At 37.0% G+C, this 24441-nt stretch overlaps 1 protein-coding gene across 1 annotated transcript in view; it reads right to left on the bottom strand.

The window, feature by feature from the left end:
- ZRANB3 (zinc finger RANBP2-type containing 3) overlaps positions 1–24441 on the bottom strand; it is a 97218-nt gene that overhangs the window by 47103 nt on the left and 25674 nt on the right. Inside the window, exons 6-8 of the mRNA XM_057746767.1 lie at positions 6175–6294; positions 3945–4064; positions 647–826 (exon numbers count right to left, since the gene is read on the bottom strand). Of these exons, the coding sequence (XP_057602750.1) occupies positions 647–826; positions 3945–4064; positions 6175–6294 (420 nt within the window). The remainder of the gene's footprint in view (positions 1–646; positions 827–3944; positions 4065–6174; positions 6295–24441) is intronic.

The raw sequence follows: 24441 nt of genomic DNA on the forward strand, positions 1-24441 counted from the left end.
AAATCAATGATTGCTATCCTTAATAAGGAAAAGGTTAACTAGAGAAGCTATACTATTGCTTTTCTCACAAAAGCTTTTACTCTAGTACCTATAAACTCTGAAATTGAAAATACATATGATTGGCCATCTTGAATATCTATACTCAGTGCTTGAAAACCATCCTCTAGACCTTAGTCAAGTCCTTTCTATAAACATTCCACAAGGCTGAGGAGAAGAAGAGACAGCTGAGTGGACAGAGCAAGCAACATCCCTAATACCTTTTCTAGAATCTGTGTACAGGCTATCCTCCGTCCAAAATTTAGCCAGAAACTCAAGAATCCTATTGAGAGAGGGTTTATTCTTAGCTTATGAAAAGGAATTAGGGTTTGAAAGCGTTTTAATTTCTTACTAGCTCATCCTCCCCTAGCCTCTAAAATGGTAGAAGAAGGGTTTGGAAGACAATAGGAACACACGTAAATTCATGTCTCAAGGGTAGCAGGTATGGTACTATCAATTGAAGCCTTTTCTGGACGTGGTCCTTATCAACACCAATCTTAGTGTACTTAGATATCCTTAGCCTGAAAACACTAAAACTCAGCCTCTTAACTCATGTAGGCTATGGACAATAATGAGTAAGTTGGTAACCTGGTTTAAATTCAAGCTTTACCTTGCGATTTAACATTCCCCACATAAGGGTGTCTAGAGTCCCATTTGCAATAAGGTAGTGAATATTCACAGAACTGCACTGTCCAATCCGGTGAGCACGGTCTTCTGCTTGTTTTATGTGTCCAGGGTCCCAATACAACTCAGCAAATACAACATGAGTTGCAGCGGTAAATGTCAAACCCTAAGCAAAATAAAGTGAAGAAACTGAGATACAAATAAACTGAGAATTTAGCATAGAGCCATATACAATAAAGTCTTTCTGAGTATGTTCAATGGACAAGAGAATGCTGAAGGACTTAAAAACAAATCAGTCTTTCGTTTTAAGTCAAATTAAGAAAATTTAATTCATGAAAGGCAAATTAAGACTGTTTATTGCAAGATAGCCAGGTGAACTTTGTACAAAGAACACATTTAAAAGGTTATTTCAATATTTCAAATATCAGTTTGATGGATATATAAACAAAATCACTTTATCCTCTGATGAAGACTAGATTCATATTAACACTGGAAAATCTAATAAAATACGTTAAAAATGAGAATATAATTTCTAACACATGGTATCCATAGCAACTAGGCAGAGAGCAATGACATCCTCTATTCACTTAATTCATACGGCTGTTCTACACAGCAAGAAAATCATGTCTACAGTCACACTCTTTCCTTTCTATGGAATTTCTCATGTTGCATCCCAAAGACTCTGATGTTTACTGACTTGCATCTTGATGTATACAACACAACTGCATTTTTGTGCAACTGCATTTTATATCAGTTTGAAATAGTGTGACATTAAAAGTATTAACTAACTCTTGTTTTACAATTAATATAAGAAATAATGCAAATCTCCTCAAACTAAAAATGTGTCAAAAAACACATGACTTTAAACTGGGTAGGCCAAGCAAAATGTGGACCATAATTATGCTATTGCCACATAGTAGTTAGTGATATTAGGTGGTCAACAGAAATACCTACCATACTTTGGAAATGTCATCTTATCCATGCTGTTGTTCACACGCACTGGAACTTATGTAAGTGACTTTTGTGACTGCTGTGCTGTTATTTTGAAAAGTTATTTTAACTAGAAATATTCTTATATTAGATACCATCATACTGGCATATTCATTAAATGGTGACACTAGTTCTCAAGCTGAAGATCAACTACTTTGGAACAGAACTTAGAAGTAATAAAAACATGGAGAGAGTCAAATAAACACCACGCTAAACTGTGCTGCTACTTAGGATATGAAATGCCACAAAATATTAGAGATAATGCAGAAAAATTAAGTAGTATTGATATTTAAAGACAGACACTTTTAAGTGTGTAAAAAATATCATATGACTATACAAGAATCAACGTTGATGTTATTAGCAAGATCAATGTCACTCAGAGATGCTACTAAATTAGACTCTCCTGGCGGTCATTTAAGACTCCGCGCTTCTACCACAGGGGGTGCGGGTTTGATCCCTGATCCAGGAACTAAGCTCTAACATACAGCACTGCATGGCCGGGAAAAAAAAAAAAAGATGCTACTAAATTACAATGGAAGAGTCACAAACCTCCAAAACAAAGCCCTTTCTACAATACTTTCCTTTATTGCTATGAAGATATTAGTATTCGAGTATATGAGTTTTTAATTATACAAGGTCTTCAGGAATACAGCCTTGAATAAAATGTGAGTGCCTTATAAAATCTTAATTTCAGAAAGTCTTTTATCAGGTCACTCCAAGACTCTCCTGCCTAGCTTCCTCCTACTTATCTTCTCCTGAGCTATCAGACCTCCATTCCTACTTTTAAGCTCTTTTTGATGATATTCTCTATGGCTGAAATATTCTAACAGATATAAAACTCAGATTACTGGAAATTTAATCCAACATGAGGAATGTGTTGAGACAACCCTCCTTTTGGTTAGAACTCTTAGTGAGTTAGTTCTAGAGCTTCTTCATCCTCATGGATTCTCTCTATATATACAATTTTATATACATCAATTAGCTCAGTAAAAGGAGAACTTTGGCCCTGGTCCAGACTCCAGAATCCACAGAAGTTGCCAGATATGCCATATACCAGGTTGGATATTTAACAACAATATGCTCAACTACTTTTCCCTATGTTAAACATCCTGGTTTAGACATTTACATCAAAGTATTTTAGAATGCTAGTAGGAAAAACATCCAGAAGGATCTCATCTTACACTGAGTGGCAGAGACTAATATCTATTCTTTTCTTATTTCTTTGTAATGTAACACCTGATTAGGAATAAAGGCTACTTTCCCCCAACTTCCCTTAAAGTTACTTGTGACCCTGGGACTAACTGCAGGCCACTGAGATGCAGCGTGCCTCTCCCTAGGCAGCTGCCTGGATCACAGATGTGATGGATGAGCTCTAGCTGCCCTCTTAGATAAGAGATATCTGCTAGGAGTGGTAAAGTAGAAAACCAGAAGGGGCCGACATCCTAAGAAACCACCATGCTAGCCTTAGACTGCCTATATGACAGAATAAAACTTTGTGATTTAAATCATTCTTAATTTGGGTTTTATTTACTTGCAGCCAAACCTAATTCTAAAGGACAAACCAAGGGCACTCCATTAAAAGTTCAGAAAGACTGGGACTTCCCTGGTGGTACAGTGGTTAAGAATCCGCCTGCCAGTGCAGGGGATATGGGTTCGATCCTTGGTCCAGGAAGATTACACACGCCTCGGAGCAACCATGCCCCTGTGCCACAATTACTGAGCCTGTGCTCTAGAGCCCGTGGGCCACAACTGCTGAAGCCTGCACGTCTGGAGCCCGTGCTCCGCAACAAGAGAAGCCACCACAATGAGAAACCCATACACTGCAATAAAGAGTAGCACCCCCCTAGCTTGCCACAACTAGAGAAAACCTGCATACAGGAATGAAGACCCAATGCAGCCAATAAATAAATTAATTAATTTTAAAAAATGGTTAAAAAAAAAGTTCAGAAAGTTCTTTTCCCTTAGGCCACCTTGCCTCACAGACTTTGATGAAAATAACCAAGTCAGATAAGTACTATAAAGAAAGGGATGAGAAAATTCTATGCCAATTCAAAGGAAGGAAAAGATTATGGAAAAGTATTATAATCACATTAACTATATTCTTTTAGGAAATTCTTTCCTTGAAAATTTAGGAAGCTTAGTCAGAGGTGTTGAGGTCTCCTTCTGTTACACTTTCTAGCACTCTCCAAAGTAGAATGAATATTTATTACACTAGCTATAAAGTTGTAGTTATGTTAATGGCCTTTTTATCATCTCAAGATTACATTATCAAACTTAGACCTGAAACTTCTTACCTGCCCAGCAGCCTGAATGCTTAGGATAGCCACACGAGTCTCAGGGTCCTTCTGAAACTGATTAACCAGATGTATTCTTTCTGAAGATGGAACACTTCCATCTATCCTGACGTAACGAGTCTACCATCAACAACAAGGGAAATGGCAAATTAGGACAAGCTCCTATGCACCTATCTTATATATATTTTACAGCTTATTTTCATGTTCACATAATAAAACAGAAACTGGTGAAGATGACAGGTTAGTAAATGTTAGACAAGAAGAGTCTTAACCAGATTTCTTAATAGCTTCTAATATTTTTATATTTTTAAGTCTTTTAAGCTACTTGAGAGTGGGATCTATGTCTAAGTTATCTTCATACCATCTTCATACCATCAATGCCAAGTGTGATGCCACAGACATAACAGGAACTCTATAATCATTACTGGATTAAGCCAATGTTGTCTTTAGTAACAGTCTATGTAAAATGACATGCAAATGTTAAATGACGGATCAGATTAATTTTAAAGTTACAGGATCACTAATTCCAAGGTGAAAATAAAGTTGGACATGTGAGAAAAGAAAAAGAGGATTCGGCCCGTGTATTGGGGATTCATGAAGAGCAGCCCTGAAATGTCACAACATTAACTGGGAAAATATCTTTTTTAACGTATCATTTGAGTTCTCTTTTTTCGCATTATTAAACTTAAAATAAATATGTGATACAGTCATCTCCACTGCGGTAAGGAACCAAGAAACCTGAACACATTTTTAAAAAACAAGGAAACATTAAGTGCTAAACTGAACCATGCTGTCTTTTAAGAACAACCTGAGTTGAGAAAAGGGAGCAGTCTGTGTGTTAGAACAGTTAAAAAGAACTTATTACTCAACTTTGTAAAAACAAGCATAAGCCCTGAATTTCAAACTGTTTCATTTTTACATTCACTTTTATGGAAAACACTGCCTTAAATAGTTGAGAAATACAAACACTCAGTTTTATAAGGCTATCACCGAATTAATCATTAAATATAATGTCCCATATCAACTTTCTGTGTCTTCACAAAACATACATAAATTGACCAGTGATCCATTTAATATCCATCAAAGGAGATTATAAAATCTTCTGAGGGTCTTTCTAAAGAAAACACATTGTCAGGCTACAAAGAGTTTGGAAGAAATTATCCTCCAACACCATGCCTATCTACATTTTTAACTCTTAGTGACACTAAATGACATTCTAAACACACCAGTAAAGCAGGAGCAGGAAGAAGAGAGACACTTGGAATAGATTCCAGTAGTTTTAAGGTACAATGAAATCAGAATAAAGAATCTAATATTATTGTTCTATCATTTAAAAATTATTTGTAAAGCTAATTAACTCTTCCTCAGAAGGTGTTTTACAGATACTATGTGATGAGAAAGCATCTTTTCATATACAGCACTTTATTACATTATCACAAACCTTTCTATGAAGGAAATACTAGAATTATTTCTTTGGTAATGTTAATGAACATATTAGCAAATGCTTGAAAAGGGTATACAAAGTTTTAAAAAACATGGCTTTATTCCTCCCTTTAAAGAATCTACCTGCACAGGCAAGTAGTCCTGCTGCTACCTGTATATCAAGCTCATATAATGCCAGGAACTTTCTCTGGTCGATTCAGAGAAGCTCTAGAAGCCCTTAGCACACAGAGGGGTGACAGGTTTAAACTTTGAAAGAAAAAATAGCAGATGTTATCACCAATAGAGCTGTTGGAAAACAACGTGGACTAAAGAGAATGCAGTGAGGCCAGCGGATATGGTGGTGCTTACCTGGGCATAGGATTCAAACCCACCTTCACTAAATCATAATAATCATATTCTATAGAGTAGGCTGCCTGGAAGTTTAAAAGGTATAACTGCAGCTGGGCACTAAAGCTGGCAGAATTCACTCTTCCTTTCCCCTCAAAATCACCCATATTCTAAGGCCACCATGTGGGTAAACAGAAAATTTTATCTATACCAACCTCAAATGCTATTATCCAGTAACCAAACGAGAATTCACATTATAGCCTATCAAGGCAGCATATTTTAATCAATCCAGATAATTTGATAAGTAGAAAATTATGACTGGTAAAAAAGGGAAAAACATATTATCAACACAACAGAAATATAATATCAGTATAATTTGCAATAAAAGTATATATGTTTACTATATTAAAAACTAAGAAGTGCATTCTAAGAAGTGTTTTATAGATAAATGGTAACATACCTTGTTTTCTATGACAGCTTCTGTGCAAGCTTGGAGCATGCTTAAATGGTGAGCAAAAACCAGAAATTTAAGTGAATCATTCTGAAGCATCATCTTAATATAATCCTTTACAGCACCTGCCTAAATATTAATAGTTAAACGTTAATGTCACAAAATATTTATTTAAAAAATCATGTCACTTTTTTTAATAAAGCAAGAAAAACTTGAAAATCAGTAAGTTTCTATGAACTTTTAACTGTTTTGTTCTCTAGGAGGCTAAAGTAGAAGCCTGCAAATAAAGGGGCATATGGAAGAAGAGGGACAAGGCAGGAAAAAAACTGAGAAATAAAACAAGAATAAGATAAGAATCAGATTTAAAAAAAACAAACAACAGCAAGACAGGGAAAGAGTCTCTAAGGATAGTAGGTAGTCAAGTAGGCTATGGCCAGGAAGGGGTTGGTGGTTTTGTTTAGAAAGTAATTTTCAAAAAAAGCTCACACAGATGACTAAGTGGAATAGAGTGAAGGAAAAAATGGAAGATAAAAAGTCAAATGAATGGCATTTTTTGTGTAGGAGAGAGACTGGAAAAGAATAAGAAAGCTGGGCTGAAGTTTAAAAGTTAAGGAAAGTTGGGTTATTCATGTTTCTAGACTAAGAAACTTAGGTAGATTTATAAATTGGCGTTGAAGGAGCAGAAAGGCTAAGAAATGGAAAATGAGGGGATCTAGCTTGTCTTGAGGATGGAGAAGGTGTCACAAGAGGCTGGAGTGATTGGAAGTACGCGAACAAGAGGGAGGTTTGAGAGAACAGAGAGGGATACAAAGAAATTGTGAGGTAGGATGGGGAAAATCAAGAAAGTTCATATTGAATAGGTTTCTCTTAGTTAACTTGAGGCCAGGTTACTAATTAAGAGTAAGAAATCAGGACTTCCCTGGTGGCACAGTGGTTAAGAATCTGCCTGCCAATGCAGGGAACGTGGGTTTGATACCGGGTCTGGGAAGATCCCACATGCTGTGGAGCAACTAAGCCCATGCACCACGACTACTGAGCTTGCACTCTAGAGCCCACGAGCCACAGCTATTGAGTCCATGTGCCACAATTACTGAAGCCTGCTCGCCTAGAGCCCCTGCTCCACAACAAAAGAAGCCACAGCAATGAGAAGCCTGCACACCATAACGAAGAGTAGCCCCTTCTCTCCACCATTGGAGAAAGCCCACGTGCAGCAACAAAACGCAACGCAGCCAATAAATAAATTTAAAAAAAATTACAGTTTGCATATTTTATTTATTTATTTTTGTTTGTTTTTTTGGCACACGGGCTTAGTTGCTCCGTGGCATGTGGGATCTTCCTGGAGCAGGGATCGAACCTGTGTCCCCTGCATTGGCAGGTGGATTCTTAACCACTGCGCCACCTAGGAAGCCCAGTTTGCATATTTTAATAGTCATTATTACTTTTCAAAGAATTCCTTATATCTGCACACAGACCTTTAAGGTCTGGAGGTGTATGTGTGTGTGTGTATATATGTGTATATATATATATAATTTTATGTATAGCAAATAAATAAATTTATTAAAAAAGGTAAGAAATCAACATGACATGAATTAAATAGGAGTTAAATTTAAAATGGGTAGCATAAATTAAATTTAAAAAATGAATATAGTATCTCATTTGTTAAAAACTAGTTAGGATTTTTGGGGAAAGATAGCAAGCTGAATATATTTAACCTCCACTCCTTCTCAATGCTATATTTAAACGATAGAAAAAAATGTATAGAGGAAAAAGAGAATTGGAGAGGGATCAATAGCAACAAAACCTTGGAAGCTAAAAAGTAGACAGATGCCTGGTAAGTGATTAGCCAACCTGACAGTTCCTAAGCTGCCAGTATGGAAAGTTGAGAAGTACCTGGTTTAAAATGGAGTGATCTAAAAGGGATCAGGAAGTGTCACCTCTGGAAATGAGGATGGGGTGTGGCTAAAACAGGAGGATTATTTGGAGGAATGTTTAAGCAGTAGCTGGTCAGTGCAACGCTGATCTATATCTTTTTTTTTTTTTTTTTTTTTGTGGCGCACCGGCTTAGTTGCTCCGTGGCATGTGGAGTCTTCCCAGGGCAGGGCTCGAACCCGTGTCCCCTGCATTGGCGGGCGGATTCTTTACCACTGCGCCACCTAGGAAGTCCTGATCTATATCCTTTCTCTACACATTCCACATGATGGGTGATTTCCCAATGCATCCTGGCAGGAAACTATAATTAATTTTCTGGAGAGGGCAAAACAGAGAGTATCCAAATTGAGGAATCAGGGCTACCCTGGTGGCGCAGTGGTTAAGACTCCCAATGCAGGAGGCCCAGGTTCGATCCCTGGTCAGGGAACTAGATCCTGCATGCCGCAACTAAGAGCCCACCTGCCAGAACTAAAGATCCCGCATGCTGCAACTAAAGATCCCTCATGCGGCAATGAAGACCTCGCACATGGTAACAAAGATCCTGTGTGCCTCAACTAAGACCCAGCACAGCTAAATAAATAAATAAATTTTTTTAATGAAAATAAAAATGCACGGGTTACTAAGCTGAGGAAATCTTCCAGGAAGATGGAAAATAATAGAGAAAATATAAAATGTAAGAAAATTATAGGACCAGGCCAGGAGGGCAATATATGAAAAATAAAGGTTGTAGAAAACAATACAGAAAAAAGGAAATAATTAAAAAATAAAGAATATTTTACAGAAATTAAAGCTGTAAGTTTCCAAAATGGAAATTGGAAAATGCCCATTAAAGATCCTTCACAATGGATGAAAATGGACCCAGAGCAAGGCCCATCATTATGACATTTTAGCACAATGGGAACAAACAAACAATTCTATAGGCTTCCAGAGAGGGGAGGAATAGATTCCATGAACAAAATAAAAAATTTGAATTGCATTGGATAGCTCAACATCAATACTGAAAACTGTGAGAGAAAATTTATATCCAGACAAATTAAAAATCAGATATACAAGTAGAACAAAGGCATTTTCAAATATGCAGGGTTTCAAACAATTTACCTCCAATATACCCTTTCTTGGGAGCCCCCTGGAGAATGTGGTCCAGCAAAACAAGGGATTAAACAAATAAAGAAAATAATATCAAAAAAAGAGGTAATTTAGCACATGGGAGAAATAAAGAAAACCCCTGGGTGACAGCTCTGAAACAGAACCAAAAAGCAATGGTCCAGACTGCAGTGGATCAAATGCTACAGGGGAAATTTTTTTAAGAAGATACAATTAAGGCAATGCTAATGTTTAAAGATGCTGAGAGAAAACCGAACAACTAAGGTGAAGTTTGAGGATGAATTAGTGAAAATGAGTTGTAAAAGAAAAAAAAATATCCATAGTATATTACATGGTTCACCTGTGAATATTATAAACATGGTTCTAAGAATATACATGGTGAATAGTGATCAAGCCAAAATTAGTATACATTTTTATAAAATTAGTAAAACTATAACTCTCTCTTCATGGCTGGCTGTCTGTCTGTCTGTCTGTCTGTCTGTCTGTCTATCTATCTATCTATCTACCTATCAACCTATCTACCTGCCTACCACTTTGTTAGAAGAATGGGAATAGAGTAAAGGTCTGAGTGTGAGGGTGGGGCTGAGGCGTGAAAGAGCTAAAATTTTATCTTCCATATTGGGAAGCCAGCTGATGACAGCTAAAATTACAAAGCAAGCAGTAATATAAACCAAGAGGCAAGATAAACACATTGCTGAGGGATTTGAGGTAAATCCCCCCAAAAATCAGCTAAAAGAAAAAAGAATAAGTTTAGGGGACCATTATTTTTTGAAATGTCTATTTCTCCTCATTAAATTATGATCATATGTGGCTTTGATATTAATTTAAAAATTTAAAATCGGGGGCATTTTAAAATTGAAAAATATCTATTTAAAATTCATGCACATGACTATAAAGTCACAAGATTGATTCTGAAAGCTATATTTTGTATGTCTAAGTTTTCTAAACAATAAAAATTTACACAATGAGACTGGAGGCTGTTAAGAACTTTAGCCTTGGATTTCAGTGCCTCAGAAAATGGAAATGAAGCCCTCTCAAAATAAGGAGCTATAAATTCTGGATATGTTGCCATGGTAACTGAACCACTTTAATAAACTGCATGTTTGCCTAAAGAGCTATATTTACTGTGATAAGCCTTTCAAAAAGTACATGTCAAGTTGGAGTATTTTTAAGGTACATTCATTTACCAGCCACTGCAGAATTACAAACTATATAATCACTGTACCCTTAGTCTCAGATGCATTCCCCACTTCTTCACAAGCAATCTATTTCTGCCAGAGTCTCCTCCACTAACATCACCCCCTCCTCAGTACAACCAGAAACTGCTGATGCCAAAGCTCAAGCCCCCTTCTCCCTATTCCTTCCAATCACAGGTTCAGAAAGGCTTATGGTTACTATTAATATCATAAAGTTCAATTATATAAAGTTCAATGGACTAAACAGTCTCTTGGGACTAACCTGTTAACCATCACTGTGAAGTTTCTCCCTAGGAGAAAATGTGTTTGGAGATCCAAAACATCTACGTAACAAAGGAACTTCGGGATTCTCTTAGGTTCTTAGGTTGGGGATTGCATAGGTTTGCATTTTAAAATGAACTATACATGCATTTCCCCTGTTCTGATTCTATTCTAATGAAAACAGTCACTGCATTGTCACATCTTAGGTAATCTGAGCAGAAATTTGCTTCTAAAGTATCTTAAGCGCATACTGTACAGGAATGGCAGGTCTGGTTAATGATCAGCATCTTGGTGCACTGGTATAGGTTTTGCAGAAGTTGCCGTTTCCACAATTCCATTTTACTGAAATTGGTCTGTGAGTGCTGTGTCTGTGAGTCAACATTCTAATTTAAATAATTAATGAAGACTAAACCCTACATCTCATTTACAGAAATGCAGAAATAAAGAGAATATGTTGTATGATTTATTTTTTAAATTTTTTTTTCAGTGAATAAGTGCACATCATACTTTTTGAAGAAAAAGTGGTTAAAGAAAAACCTACATTGCATTAAAGACCTGATGAAAGTTACTTTAAGTTGTCAGTGTTTAATTAAACAATACATAGGAGAAAGGATGAAAAAAAACACCAAACTTGAGCTATGACAAAGACATTCTCTTTGACCAAACTTCAGTACGCTTCACTGAGCCCTTTTCTTGACTAGGCCTCAACTTTGGCCTTCCAAGTCTGTCTTGCCCTGGCCAGACGAAGCAAGAGTCCTGTTAAGATAGTTTATCAAGAACGCCCCCACCCTTGATACCTGATCAGTTCTTGATATCTCCTCAAGTTCCGCACCCCCACTTTTTTTTTTTTTTTCCCACAAGTTTTGCTTTACATTTCACTATCTCTATGGTGTCTTTGGAGAACACGGTTGATTTCTTTCTTTTTTTTTTTTTTCTTCATTTTTATTTATTTATTTATTTTTTAATTTTATTTTATTTTTTATTATTTTTTTGGGGCTCACCCCCACTTTTGATAGCTAATTCCTTGGCCTTCTTTTAGCAAGAATCCTGTTTTGACCTTGGTTTTGATTGGATAAATACATACATCCCTACTGCAAGGAGCTCTAGAACTACCAGTTATCCAAGTAAGAGAGGAGTGAGTGACCAAAAGAACCATAACTGATTTAATGAGCCATTCACAGTCTTACTGTACCAGCCTGAATACTTAGACATGCATAGTTTAATCTTTGAGACAAGCGTATGCTGCTGGCAGGAGCAACTAGTTAAACAAGAATCCCCCTACCCTTGACGTCTCCTCTTAGTAATTTTCCATCCACTGACCCCTTCATTCCTACTTTTTGGCTATAAATCCCCACGTCTCCCTGCTGTGTTCAGCATTGATTGATCTCTTTCCTCAACTACAATGGAGTTGACTCATTGCAAACTCTACTACAATAGAGTTGACTCCTTGAAAAAGGTCTTCCTTACTGTTTCAACAAGTATCAGAATAATTTTTTCTTTAACACCTATAACTTGTATTTAAGAGAGCATGGGAACAAAAGAAGCTTCTCAAGTTTTGAAGTCCTCAGGCCCCAGACTAAATGGCAGTTCTGTGTAGATATCTGGTGGGCACGTAGTGTAAGGACAACTCTTCAAGCCCTTATTAGTCAACAAGAAGTGAACTGTGATATGTCTAAGCAAGCCTAGCACTTCTATTTCCTCTGCAAGTGATTCCGACTAATAAGAAACATGGGAAGTCTGCTGGAGGCTTAAAAAAAAAATTCTAACTGACAAAAGGGACACGATGGGAAACTTTTCCTTGCCTTGGACATTATGGCCTACGCTTGATACCAAGAATTGCAGCGGTCACCCTGAGGCTACTATGGAAGCTGCTGAGGAAAGTGGTGAACTAGGGCAGCCAGAGTAGAAAGACAGAAGAATCTGGGTGTTTTTTAGGAAGAAAAAAAAAAAAAAGCTTTATTGAGATATAATTCACATACTATAAAATTAACTCATTTAAAGTGTACAATTCAATAGCCTTGTGCATCCTTTACCACAATTTCAGAATATTTTCATTACCCTAAAAGAACTCTTTCATCTCTTATCAATCATTCCACCCCCACGGCAGGTCCTTGTATCACCCCTAGCTCTAGGCAAACACTATTTTATTTTCTGTCTCTATGGATTGGACTATTTTGACATTTCATATAAATGGAATCACACAATATGTGGTCTTTTGTGATTGGCTTCTTTATTAGCATAATGTTTTAATCCATGTTGCAGAATTTTTCAGTGTTTAATTTTTTTTTTTATTGCCAAATAACATTCCATTGTGTGGACATACCACATTTTATTTGTCCATTCATCAGTTGATAATCCTCTCTGCCTCTCTTGGTTTTATTCATTTATCTATGCCATCTTATTGTTTCTTACTAACTTGTTTATTTGTGATAATTTACCTTTTATCCTTTAAAATGATCTTAAGGAAAGGAAAATAACATACATTGCTTATTCACTCCCCTACTTGCCCTGCAGATCATCACAATGAAAGGCTAGGAGTTTGTCTTCTGCTATCCCTTTCACCCCTGCCAATGGTTCTTAATTTAGAAACTGTTTCATCAACCTGAAAAAATACTTTCAAATCTGATAGAAGACAGCCTTCAGGGGAAGAATGGTCACTTCTTATTTTGTCAGTGTTCTGGACATTTTTATAGAGCCCCATGACAAAATTTTTCCATAGAAAACTTCCAAAGATAGTCTGGGTGAACTAGGGGAAGTGTGATGTTCTTATCTCTCGGCATCTTATGAATACATCTGTAAACAGAAATCTAACACCTCTAATATATCTAATCTTTTGACACTGGTCAAGTTTTGCAAGCAGCCCATTTTACACTGAGAAGCAGAAGGGCTACAATACTATATGTAAGAGGCGGGTAACCCCAATTTAATACCTTAACCAACACAATTTTACAAAAGAACCTGAGATCTTAAACCTTTCCATAAAACTTTCTGGAACAAGATATAATAAAGCAATTGTTCTATCTAATCATTCGATCTAATCTATCTATCTTGCAAGGATGGATGAGAGAGAACATTCCCATGAATAACCTACTCCATTGGGTTAACCAAATTTAGACAAAGTTAGAAAGTAAAGGTAATAGTATTAGGAACTTAAAAAAACATTTTTCATAAAAGTTGATTTCATGTGAGTTTGATCATAAAAGTCATTGATCAAAAGAGCTAATCTAATTCTTTAAAAACTGAATCAATTATGAAAAACATTCTCAATTTCTTTCTAAACTCTAAATATGTCAATAAGGTAATCAACTTTGTACAACTAAAAATCAATGTTTTTCGGGTGTTTAAAATGATAACATACAGAATGGGCTTCCCTGGTGGTGCACTGGTTAAGAATCTGCCTGCCAATGCAGGGGACACGGGTTCAAGCCCTGGTCCGGGAAGATCCCACATGCTGCACAGCAACTTAGCCTATGCTCTGCAATGAGAGAAGCCACCGCAATGAGAAGCCCGAGCACCACAAAGATGAGCAGCCCCAGCTTGCCACAATTAGAGAAAGCCCACGCATAGCAACAAAGACCCAATGCAGCCAATTAATTAGCTAATTAATTAATTTAAAAAATTAAAATAAAAAAATAAAATAACATATAGAATGTATAGACTTTTCAATTCTGTATCTTCTTTCTTCATGCCTGAACAGGGATGCTGAAAAAAACTCTAAACAACAGTCACCATAAAACCATGGTCACCAACAAATATTGAATTTATTCTGCTATCCTAATGGAATGGTGGGTAAGTGCATGTACTATGTAGCCAAACTGTCTATGTTCAAATCCTGCCTCCATCATTTAGTATCTGAGAGACCCTGAGCAAGTCACTTAAATACTGTGCCTTGTTTCCCCAACCTATAAAAAACGATAAAAAGTACTTACTAACCATAGAGTGGCAGTAGAATTTAATGAGTTAGTGCCTAAATTACGCTTGGAACAGTTGGCATGTGGTAAACACTGTAAAAGTGTTAGCTCTTATTGTTACTATATTCTCCAGTAAGTTACAAAAACAATTTCAATCTTTGCACTTTCTTCGAAATCACAGCCTATGCCTCTTAACCCTCAAACTCCCCACGGCCCAGAGAAAATAGAAATCATCATTTGAGAATTCTGTTACCTTTCCTTAGTTTTACTCACCATCACTTCCTTTCCTTTCATGTGAGAGGTATTTCTTCTCTTCTGTAAGGCAAATCCCTCCACCTGTGACTCCAAACTGCCACCTCAAAACCCTAAACCACTCTTCCTTCTCAAGTGGGCATTTCTGCATCTTTAATAAAGCCTTCATCCACTCCACATAGCTAACATACCATGTCCTTCCTGCTCTAAAATGATAATATCATTGTTTTCTTTGCACTTTATTGTTACTGACCATCTCCTTACTAATGAACAGAAGGCCTACAGTGCCCAGTTCAGAGCCAGAGATCCTTTCCTAAACAAAAGAACTGGCTCAGGAAGAGGTGCCCTAGTCTCATGACAACCCAGTCCCTGTGCATCAGGGAACGCTGCAGCGACTCATTATACCTCACTGAATATTATAAGTAGGATTTCACCTGTTTAAGCAGCTGAGGCCACACAGCAAACAGAAAATGTGCTTTGTTTAAAGCCATTTGCCTGTGTGAAGTTTTGAAGGCACTAAAAAATGCTGCCATCCCCACAGTGACAGGAAATTTAAAATTATGGGTTGATTTAATCATTTTCGTAGAAAAAAAAAACTGGCATTTCTCTTTAAATGGTTTTCTCTAAAAATGAGACATTGTTGCAATTTACCAGAAAATAACTGAGAACTGTCCCCAACCTTTTTGGCACCAGAGACCAGTTTTGTGGAAGACAATTTTTCCATGGACCGGGGTGGGGGGTGGTTTCAGGATAATTCAAGCATATTACATTTATTGTGCACTTTATTTCTCTTATTATTACATTGTAATATATAATGAAATAACTGTACGACTCACCATAATGCAGAATCAGTGGGAGCCCTGAGCTTGTTTTCTTGCAATTAGATGGTCCCATCTGGGGGTGATGGGAGACACTGACACTCAAAGTGTGTTGCTTATGTCCAGTCTACTCCGTAAGATGCAGCTTAATTGTCACTTGCCACTCACTGATAGGGTTTTGATATGAGTCTACAGGCAATTGATTTATTATGGTCTCTGTGCAGGCAAACCTCTCTGCTAATGATAATCTGTATTTGCAGCCGCTCCCCAGCCCTAGCATCACCGCCTCAGCTCCACCTCAGATCACCAGGCATCCTCATAAGAAGCACTCAACCTAGATCCCTCGCATGCGCAGTTCACAGTACGGTTCGCGCTCCTGGGAGAATCTGATGCCGCCTCTGATCTGATAGGAGGCGGAGCTCAGGTGGTAATGAGAGCAACGGGGGAGTGGCTGTAAGTATGCTCCCCATCGCTTCACCTCCTGCTGTCCAGCCTGGTTCCTAAAAGGCTAATAGTCTGTGGCCCAGGGGTTGGGGACCCCTGCGCTAAACCATGCATACAACTTATATCTGTTATTTTCTAGGAGAGTATTAGGCTGATCCTAAATCTAAAGAATCTGTTCAAGATTTGTGGTTGCTGTGAGGAAGGGAGAGGATGGGGGAGGGATGGATTGGGAGTTTGGGACTAACAGATGCAAACTATTATATACAGAATGGATAAACAACAAGGTCCTACTGTATAGCACAGAAAACTATATTCAATATCCTGTGACAAACCATAACGGAAAAGAATATAAAAAAGAATGTAGGGCTTCCTAGGTGGCGCAGTGGTTAAGAATCCGCCTGCCAATGCAGGGGACACAGGTTCGATCCCTGCTCCAGGAAGATCCCACATGCCACAGAGGAACTAAGCCCGTGTGCCAAACAAACAAACAAACAAACAAACAAAAAAAGAATGTATATGTGTATAACTGAATCACTGTGCTGTACAGCAGAAACTAACGTGACATTGTCAATCAACTATACTTCAATTAAAGAAAAGAATATGTTCATTTTCATCAATTGTATTCTCAACAAATATTACACAGGAATAAAAATAATGGTATAGAGGAAGAAAAGTAATTATCTGCGGTCCTTCAATAATTGACTCAGTACTAGTAACATTTATTATTTTATGGTCATTTCCTTTGTTTAGTGTTTACCATTACCATTTACTGCTTATCACTATCATTATTAAATTTCTTATTAAGAAATACCTAAAAAAGAGATCTCAACAATGTAAACACAAATATACTTAAAACTTATATAGCCTCCATCCGCCTAAGAAGTACAAGTACTTCATCTCAAAAGGCAGAACAGCATAAATGTTTATACAGCACATGATGACATATGCCAACACCATCATATAGTATCGCACTGTATATATGAAAAATTATCATATCAGTATGACCTAATTTGCTGACATGGCCTAATTTGAAACACCAGTACTGTATTCGCATCTGCCTAAGACATTGTAGGATATGAGAAAAAGAGAAAAGATGAGAGCAGAGAAAGAAACCTACCCTGGAGCTCTATAAAACAAGGATAGATGGAGACCCATTTGTCTGGAAGACTTTACCCATAACTGCCTGGAGTACAGTAAGAGGCTGCATGACCCACAGAGTTCCTTTCTAGCCCATTGCTCTCTAACCACAGTGAATGGACAGTGTTCAAACAGTGATATAAATGGATGTGGGAAGTACTTGCTTCCTCAGAAGAGCTGACAAGAACAAGATTTTACACCACTTTACACATTATTTATTACAAAATTATAGCCTTCAAAAATTTAAATATCACAAATCATGAAGGGTTCATTTTACTTTAGGCAGTAATTAAATATATGCCTCTAAAATCGCATATGCTAGGGAATTCCCGCGTGGTCCAGTGGATACGACTCCCTGCTTTCACTCTGAGGGCCTGGATTCGATCCCTGGTTGGGGAACTAAGATCCCACAAGCCTTATGGCACAGCCAAAAAAAAAAAAAAAAATAGCATATCCTATAAGTACACTCTCACAAATGCATTTACTTGAAAACTTATTTTCTTTAAACGTTCCTTCTTACTCTCATCAAGATTTCCAAATTTATATAAGCTATCATTAGATACTTATAATTGACTTCCCTGGCGGTCCAGTGGTTAAGATTCCACCCTTCCAGTAGATAGTTATAATTATCTTTGAATTTCTGGACATAATTGTTCAAGTGATTCAATAAAAAGAAAAGCATTTCCAATATGATGCTGCAGAGTATAAAACAAATCTATTACCTCACAGCTTGAGTCTTGCTGAATTTGGCACAGATCATACTTAATGGGGAACTATGCACAAAAGGTGTCTCCTGTTTATCCCAGTCTCCATGAATGGCATGAACATCAACTCAGTTGGCTAACCAAAAAAAAAATCTAGATTCTACTTTTACCCTCTCCTCCATATTCAGTCAATCACCAATGTCTTAATATATTTTCAATTATTCTTTCTTTCCAATTAAGATGTGGTACAGCCACTACCCTTGGTTCAGATCACCTAGATGACCCGTGCGGCATCCCAACTGGATTCCCTGCCTACTGGCTTATTCCTTCCAATGTATTCTCCACGAACACAGGCATACCTTGGAGATACTGCAGATTCAGTTCCACACCAGAGAAATAAAGTAAATATCACAAGAAAGTGAGTCACATGAATTTTCTGGTTTCCCAGGGCATTCAAAAGTTCTGTCTACACTATGCCGTAGTCTATGAATATGTGCAATAGCATTATGTCTAAAAGAGCGATGTACATACCTTAATTTAAAAATACTTCATTACTTGGGACTTCCCTGCTGGTCCAGTGGGTAACACTTTGCATTCCCAATGCAGGGGGCCCGGGTTCAATCCCTGGTCGGGGAAATAGATCCCACATGCATGCTGCAACTGAGAAGTCCGCATGCTGCAACTAAGACCCGGGCAGCCAAAATAACTAAGTAAATAAGTATTTTCTAAAATAAATAAATTTTAAAAATAAAAATACTTTACTGCTAAAAAATGCTAACCATCTGAGCCTTCAGCGTGTCATAATCCTTTTGCTGGTGCAGGGTTTTGCCTAGATGTTGTTGGCGGCTGACTGATCAGGGTGGTGGTTGTTGAAGGCTGGGATGGCTGTAGCAGTATCTAAAAATAAGATAACACTTAAGTTTGCCACATTAATCAACTCTTTCTTTCATGAACAATTTCCTTGTAGCATGCAATGCAGTTTGATAGCATTTTACCCACAGTAGAACTTCTTCCAAATTGCTTTATCAACTAAATTTATGTCATTGCTTTATCAACTAAATTTATGTCATAATCTAAATCCTTTCTCATTTCAACAACCATCACAGCATCTTCACCAGGGATAGATTCCATCTGAAGAAACCACTTTCTTTGCTCACCCACAGAAGCAACCCCTCTCCTCTGAAGTTTTATCATGAGATTGCACCAATTCAGTCACATTTTGAGGCTCCACTTCTAATCCTAGTTCTCTCGCTATTTTCCACCGCATCTGTAGTTACTTCCTCCACTGAAATCTTTAATCCCTCAAAGTCATCCATGAGGATTGGACTCAAACTTCTTTCACACTCCTGTTAATATTAATATTTGGACTTCTTCCCATGAATCACAAATATTCTTAATGGCATCTAGAATTGTGAATCCTTTCCAGCACGATTTCAATTTACTTTGCCCATATCTAAATGAGGAATCACTATTTACGTCAGCTACAGCCTTATGAAATATATTTAAATATATTTCTTAAAGAATAAGTGTTGAAAGTTGAAATTATTCCATGATCCATGGGGCTGCTGAACAGGTATTGTGTTAGCGGGCATGAAAACAACATGAATCTCAATGTAAGTTTCCATCAGACCAGGTACATTCTCAGTGAGCAGTAGTATTTTGAAAGAAATCTTTTCTGAGCACTGTTCTCAACAAAGGGCTTAAAATATTCAGTAAACCATGTTGTAAACAGATGTGCCGTCAACCAGGCTTGCTTTCTTGTTCCATCTATCTATAAATCTATAACAGCACAGGCAAAGTAGATTTAGCAAAATTCTCAAGGGTCCTGGGATTTTTGGAATGGTAAAGGAGCCTTGGCTTCAACTTAAAGCCAACAACTGTGTTAGCTCCTATCAAGAGAATCAGCCTGTCTTTTGAAGCTTTGAACCCAGACACTGACTTCTCTCTAGCTACAGAAGTCCTAGATGACATCTTTTTTCCAATAGAAGGCTGTTTCATCTATATTGAAAATCTGTTGTTTAATGTAGCCACCTTCATTAATCTTAGCTAGATCCTATGGATAACTTACTACAGCTTCTACATCAGCACTTGCTGCTTCATCTTGTACTTTTAAGTTATAGAGATGACTTCTTTCCTTAAACCTCATGAACCAAGCTCTGCTACCTTCAATATACATAAGTCCCCTACATATGAACGTGTTCCATTCTGAGGGTGTGTTCTTAAGTCTAACAAAGCCTAGGTACCCAATTAACACAATTGGCTATATACTGCTGCTTTTACGCTTGCTTCCTGACAGGGGCATGAAATAAAGATACTGTACTACTGTACTCTATACAGTACTGTACAATAAAGTACACAAAAGTGCAACCACTTGTAGAGGATACACACATTTGACAATGTACAACAGACCGTCACTGGATATGCGAACACATGTTCTCATCTTTGAAAGTTCACAACTTGAAGGTTTGTTTGTAGGCAACTGACTGTATTCTTCTGCAGCTTTCTCACCCCCTCAGCCTTCAAAGAATTAATTAGAGTTAGGGCCTTGCTCTAGATTAGGCTTAGGCTTAAGGGAATATTGTGGCTGCTTTGATCTTCTATCCAGACCACTAAAACTTTCTCTGTATCATCAGTAAGACAGTTTTGCTTTCTTATCATTTGTGTGTTCACTGTACTAACACTTTAAAAAAAAAATCTATCAATCTATCTGTCTGTCTGTCTGTCTGTCTATCTATCTATCTATCTATCTATCTATCTATCTATCTATCTATCTATGCTGGGTTTTAGTTGCAGCACATAGGATCTTTGTTGTGGCATGCAGGATCTAGTTTCCCAACCAGAAATCGAACCTGGGCCCCCTGCATTCGAAGCATGGAGTCTTAACCACTGGACCACCAGGGAAGTCCCTGGAATAATACTTTTAAGTTCCTTCAAGAACTCTTCCTTTTCAGTTACAACATGACTAACTGTTTGGTGCAAGAGGCCTAGCTTTCAGCCTGTCTCAGTTTTCAACACGCCTTCCTCACAGAGCTTAATCATTCCTAGCTTTTAATTTAAAGTGAGAGATAAGCAACTCTTCCTTTCACTTGAACACTTAGAGGTCACTGTAGGGTTATTAATTGGCCTAATTTCAATATTGTTGTGTCTCAGGTAATAGTGAGGCCCAAGGAGAAGGAGAGAGATGGGGGAATAGCTGGTTGGCAGAGCAGTCAGAACACACACATTTATTAAGTTCTTATATCGGCACTGTTCAAGCCCCAAAACAATTACAATATCAATATCAAAGATGACTGATCACAGATCACCAGAATAAATATAATAATGACAAAGTTTAAAATATTGTGAAGGGGGCTTCCTAGGTGGCGCAGTGGTTAAGAATCCGCCTGCCAATGCAGAGGTCACAGGTTCGATCCCAGCTCCAGGAAGATCCCACATGCCGCGGAGCAACTAAGCCCGTGTGCCAAAATAAATAAATAAATAAAATAAAATAAAATAAAATATTGTGAAAATTGCCAAAATGTGACACACAGATATGAGTGAGCTAATAATATTGGAAAAATAATGCCAATAAGATTTGCTGGATGCAGGGTTGTCAAAATCCTCAATTTGTAAAAAAAAAAAAAAAACAGCAATCTGCAAATTACAATAAAGCGAGCCTCAACAAAATGAAGCATGCCTGTAGCTACCGTTCTTTCTCTAAAGCACAAATCTGATCATTTTATTCTACTCACCAATATCTCATTGCTCAGAACCCTTAGGGTAAATTACACATTGTGAACTGTGACCTTCATAATGTGGTACTGCTCTCTGTGATCTCCAACCTTGTCTCTCTCAGAATTCCTCTCTGACATGCTAGGCTTTCACCAGGATGACTTACTTTTGGTTCCTTAAATATGCCATTTCTGGTTAATCTTTGTGAGTCTGCACAAATGATTCACCTGTTGAAACATATTCCATCAGCCCCATCCCATTCCCATTTCACTCCCCTCCACTTTGGTTGGCTAAATCTTACTTGTTCATTCCTTAAAACATTTCTCCTAAATCCCCAAGACTTGGCCAAGTATCTTCTCCCATGTCCTTTGGCAATATCTTGTTTTTTAGGCACTAAATATGCTCTATCGTAGTTGAACATTTATTTTTACTGTCTTCCCCAACAGACTCCAAGTACCTTGAGAGGTTGACAGTATGTCTTGTTCACCATGTCTCTGTAGCACCCTCCCTATAGTCCTGATCTTGCTCCATTGGACTTTCACCTGTTTGGTCCCCTAAAAGCAGCCCTACGAGCACAAAGCTTCACTTCTGATGAAGAAATGAAGACAATGGTGCATTCGTGGCTCGCAGGTCAACCTACATTTTTTAATGAGGGAATACGAAAGCCTGTTGACAGATGGACAAAGTGTACTGAAAAGCAAGGAGATTATGTTGAAAAATGATGTATTTGTCTTTTCTAAAAGTTAATTAAAATACATTTTACAGCCAGAGTGTGGATAATTTTTGACTCAGCCTCATATACTCTTTTCCTTTAAGTTGCATTCTGTAATCAGTACTAAGTACAAAGAAAGCTAAGTGAGCAAGCAAACAAATAAAAAAACAAGATAGTTATTAACTTTAAGAAAAACAACAGTTGTCAAAGAAAAGAAATGTAATTACAGCTCAACTGTGAAATGTTTAACAGAGTCATTATACTGTAAACAATGAACACTGATCAAACCAAAAATAATGATAGGGGAAAATGGAACGGGGGAATGTATTGCAAATATTTTCTTTCAATCTATATTTTACATTAGCATTTTCATGACAGTGTCTTTCATACACAATACTTTTAAACATCATAAATGTTAAAGTTTTGAGTCCCATTTGTTTTTCCTTTAAAGTATGTGCTTTTTGTATCCTATCTAAAATAATGTTCCTACCCAAAGGATGGGGTAGTTTGAAATATGTATGCTACTAAAAGTTTTACAAATTACCTTTTATATTTAAGTCTATGATTCACTTCAAGTTAATTTTCATGTATGGTGTGAAATAACGACCAAAGTTCATTTTTATTTCCTTATAGATAGCTAATCGTCCTAGTACCATTTGTTGAAAAGACTATCATTTCCCTTTTGGGTTATCTTGTCCCCCTTCCTAAGATCAGTTGACATTCAATATGAATATCTATTTCTGAGTCTTTTCTTGTTCATTAATCTAAATGTCTATTCTTATGACAATATCACAAAGTCTTATCACTGTAACTTTTTAGTAAGTATTTACATTATGTGGTGTGAGTCTCCCAACTTCATTCAGAATTATTTTGGCTACAGTTAAGTCCTTTGTGTTGCCTCATAAATTCTACATTCAGTTTGTCAATTTCTATAGAAAAGACTACAGGGATTTTGATTAACATTCTATTGAATATATAAATTAATTCACAAAGAGCAGGCATCTTAACAATATCAAATCTTCTGATTCATGAACACGATCTATCTTATTTAAGTTTGCTTTACATTCTCTAAACAATGTTTTACAGTTTTCAGCAAATATATTTTGCGCTGAATTTATTCCAAAATTAGCTCATGTTTATTGATGCTACTGTAAATCGCATTTTACAAATTTCAATTTCCAATTTTTCACTGCTAGTGTGTAGAACTACAAATGATTTTTGTATCTTGAACATGAATCCTGTGACCTTGATAAATTCACTCGTTAGTTCTAGTAGCTTGAAGTGTTCTTTGATTTTCTATGTAGACAATCATGTCCTTTTCAATCTGCAAAACTTTTATTTCTTTTTCTAGCCTACTGCACAGTTATGAAAACAATGTTGAAGCAAACAGTGATGAATTGAAGTGGTGAGAGCAGACTCTCTTATTTTGTTCCTGGTCTTAGGGAACAGCATTCAGTCTTTGAGAATTAACTATGATGTTAACTGTAAGTTTTTTTTGTTTGTTTGTTTGTTTTGGCACACGGGCTTAGTTGCTCCGTGGCATGTGGGATCTTCCTGGAGCAGGGATCGAACCCATGTCCTCTGCATTGGCAGGCGGATTCTTAACCACTGCGCCACCTAGGAAGCCCCAACTGTAAGTTTTTAAAAACTGCCTTTTATTGGGATGAGGGAGTTCCTTTCTACTCCTAATTTGCTGAGATGTTTTATCATGAATGGATGTGGAATTCTATCAAATGTTTTCATTGGGATAATCAAATTGTTGTCCATTTTTACTTTGTTAATGTGGTGAAATACCATGATTAATTAATCCAATGTTATAAAAACCTTGTATTGATGGTATAAACATTTTTTAACATACTGGTGGATTTGATTTGCTAATATTTTGTTAAGGATTTTTATATTCATGAAGGATATTGGTCTGTAGTTCTCTTCTGATGTGTCTGTCTGGTTGTGGTATCAGAGTAATTCCAGCTTCATAAAATTATTTGGGAGACATTTATTCCTCTTTTGTTTTCTAAAAAAGTTTTAGTTGTTCATTTTAGTTAATAGATATGCACACATTTCTGACTATTGTGAGTCAGAAAGAATTGACTCCTT

Source organism: Hippopotamus amphibius, chromosome 8 (assembly GCF_030028045.1).
Source record: "Hippopotamus amphibius kiboko isolate mHipAmp2 chromosome 8, mHipAmp2.hap2, whole genome shotgun sequence".
Taxonomy (NCBI): Eukaryota; Metazoa; Chordata; class Mammalia; order Artiodactyla; family Hippopotamidae; genus Hippopotamus; species Hippopotamus amphibius.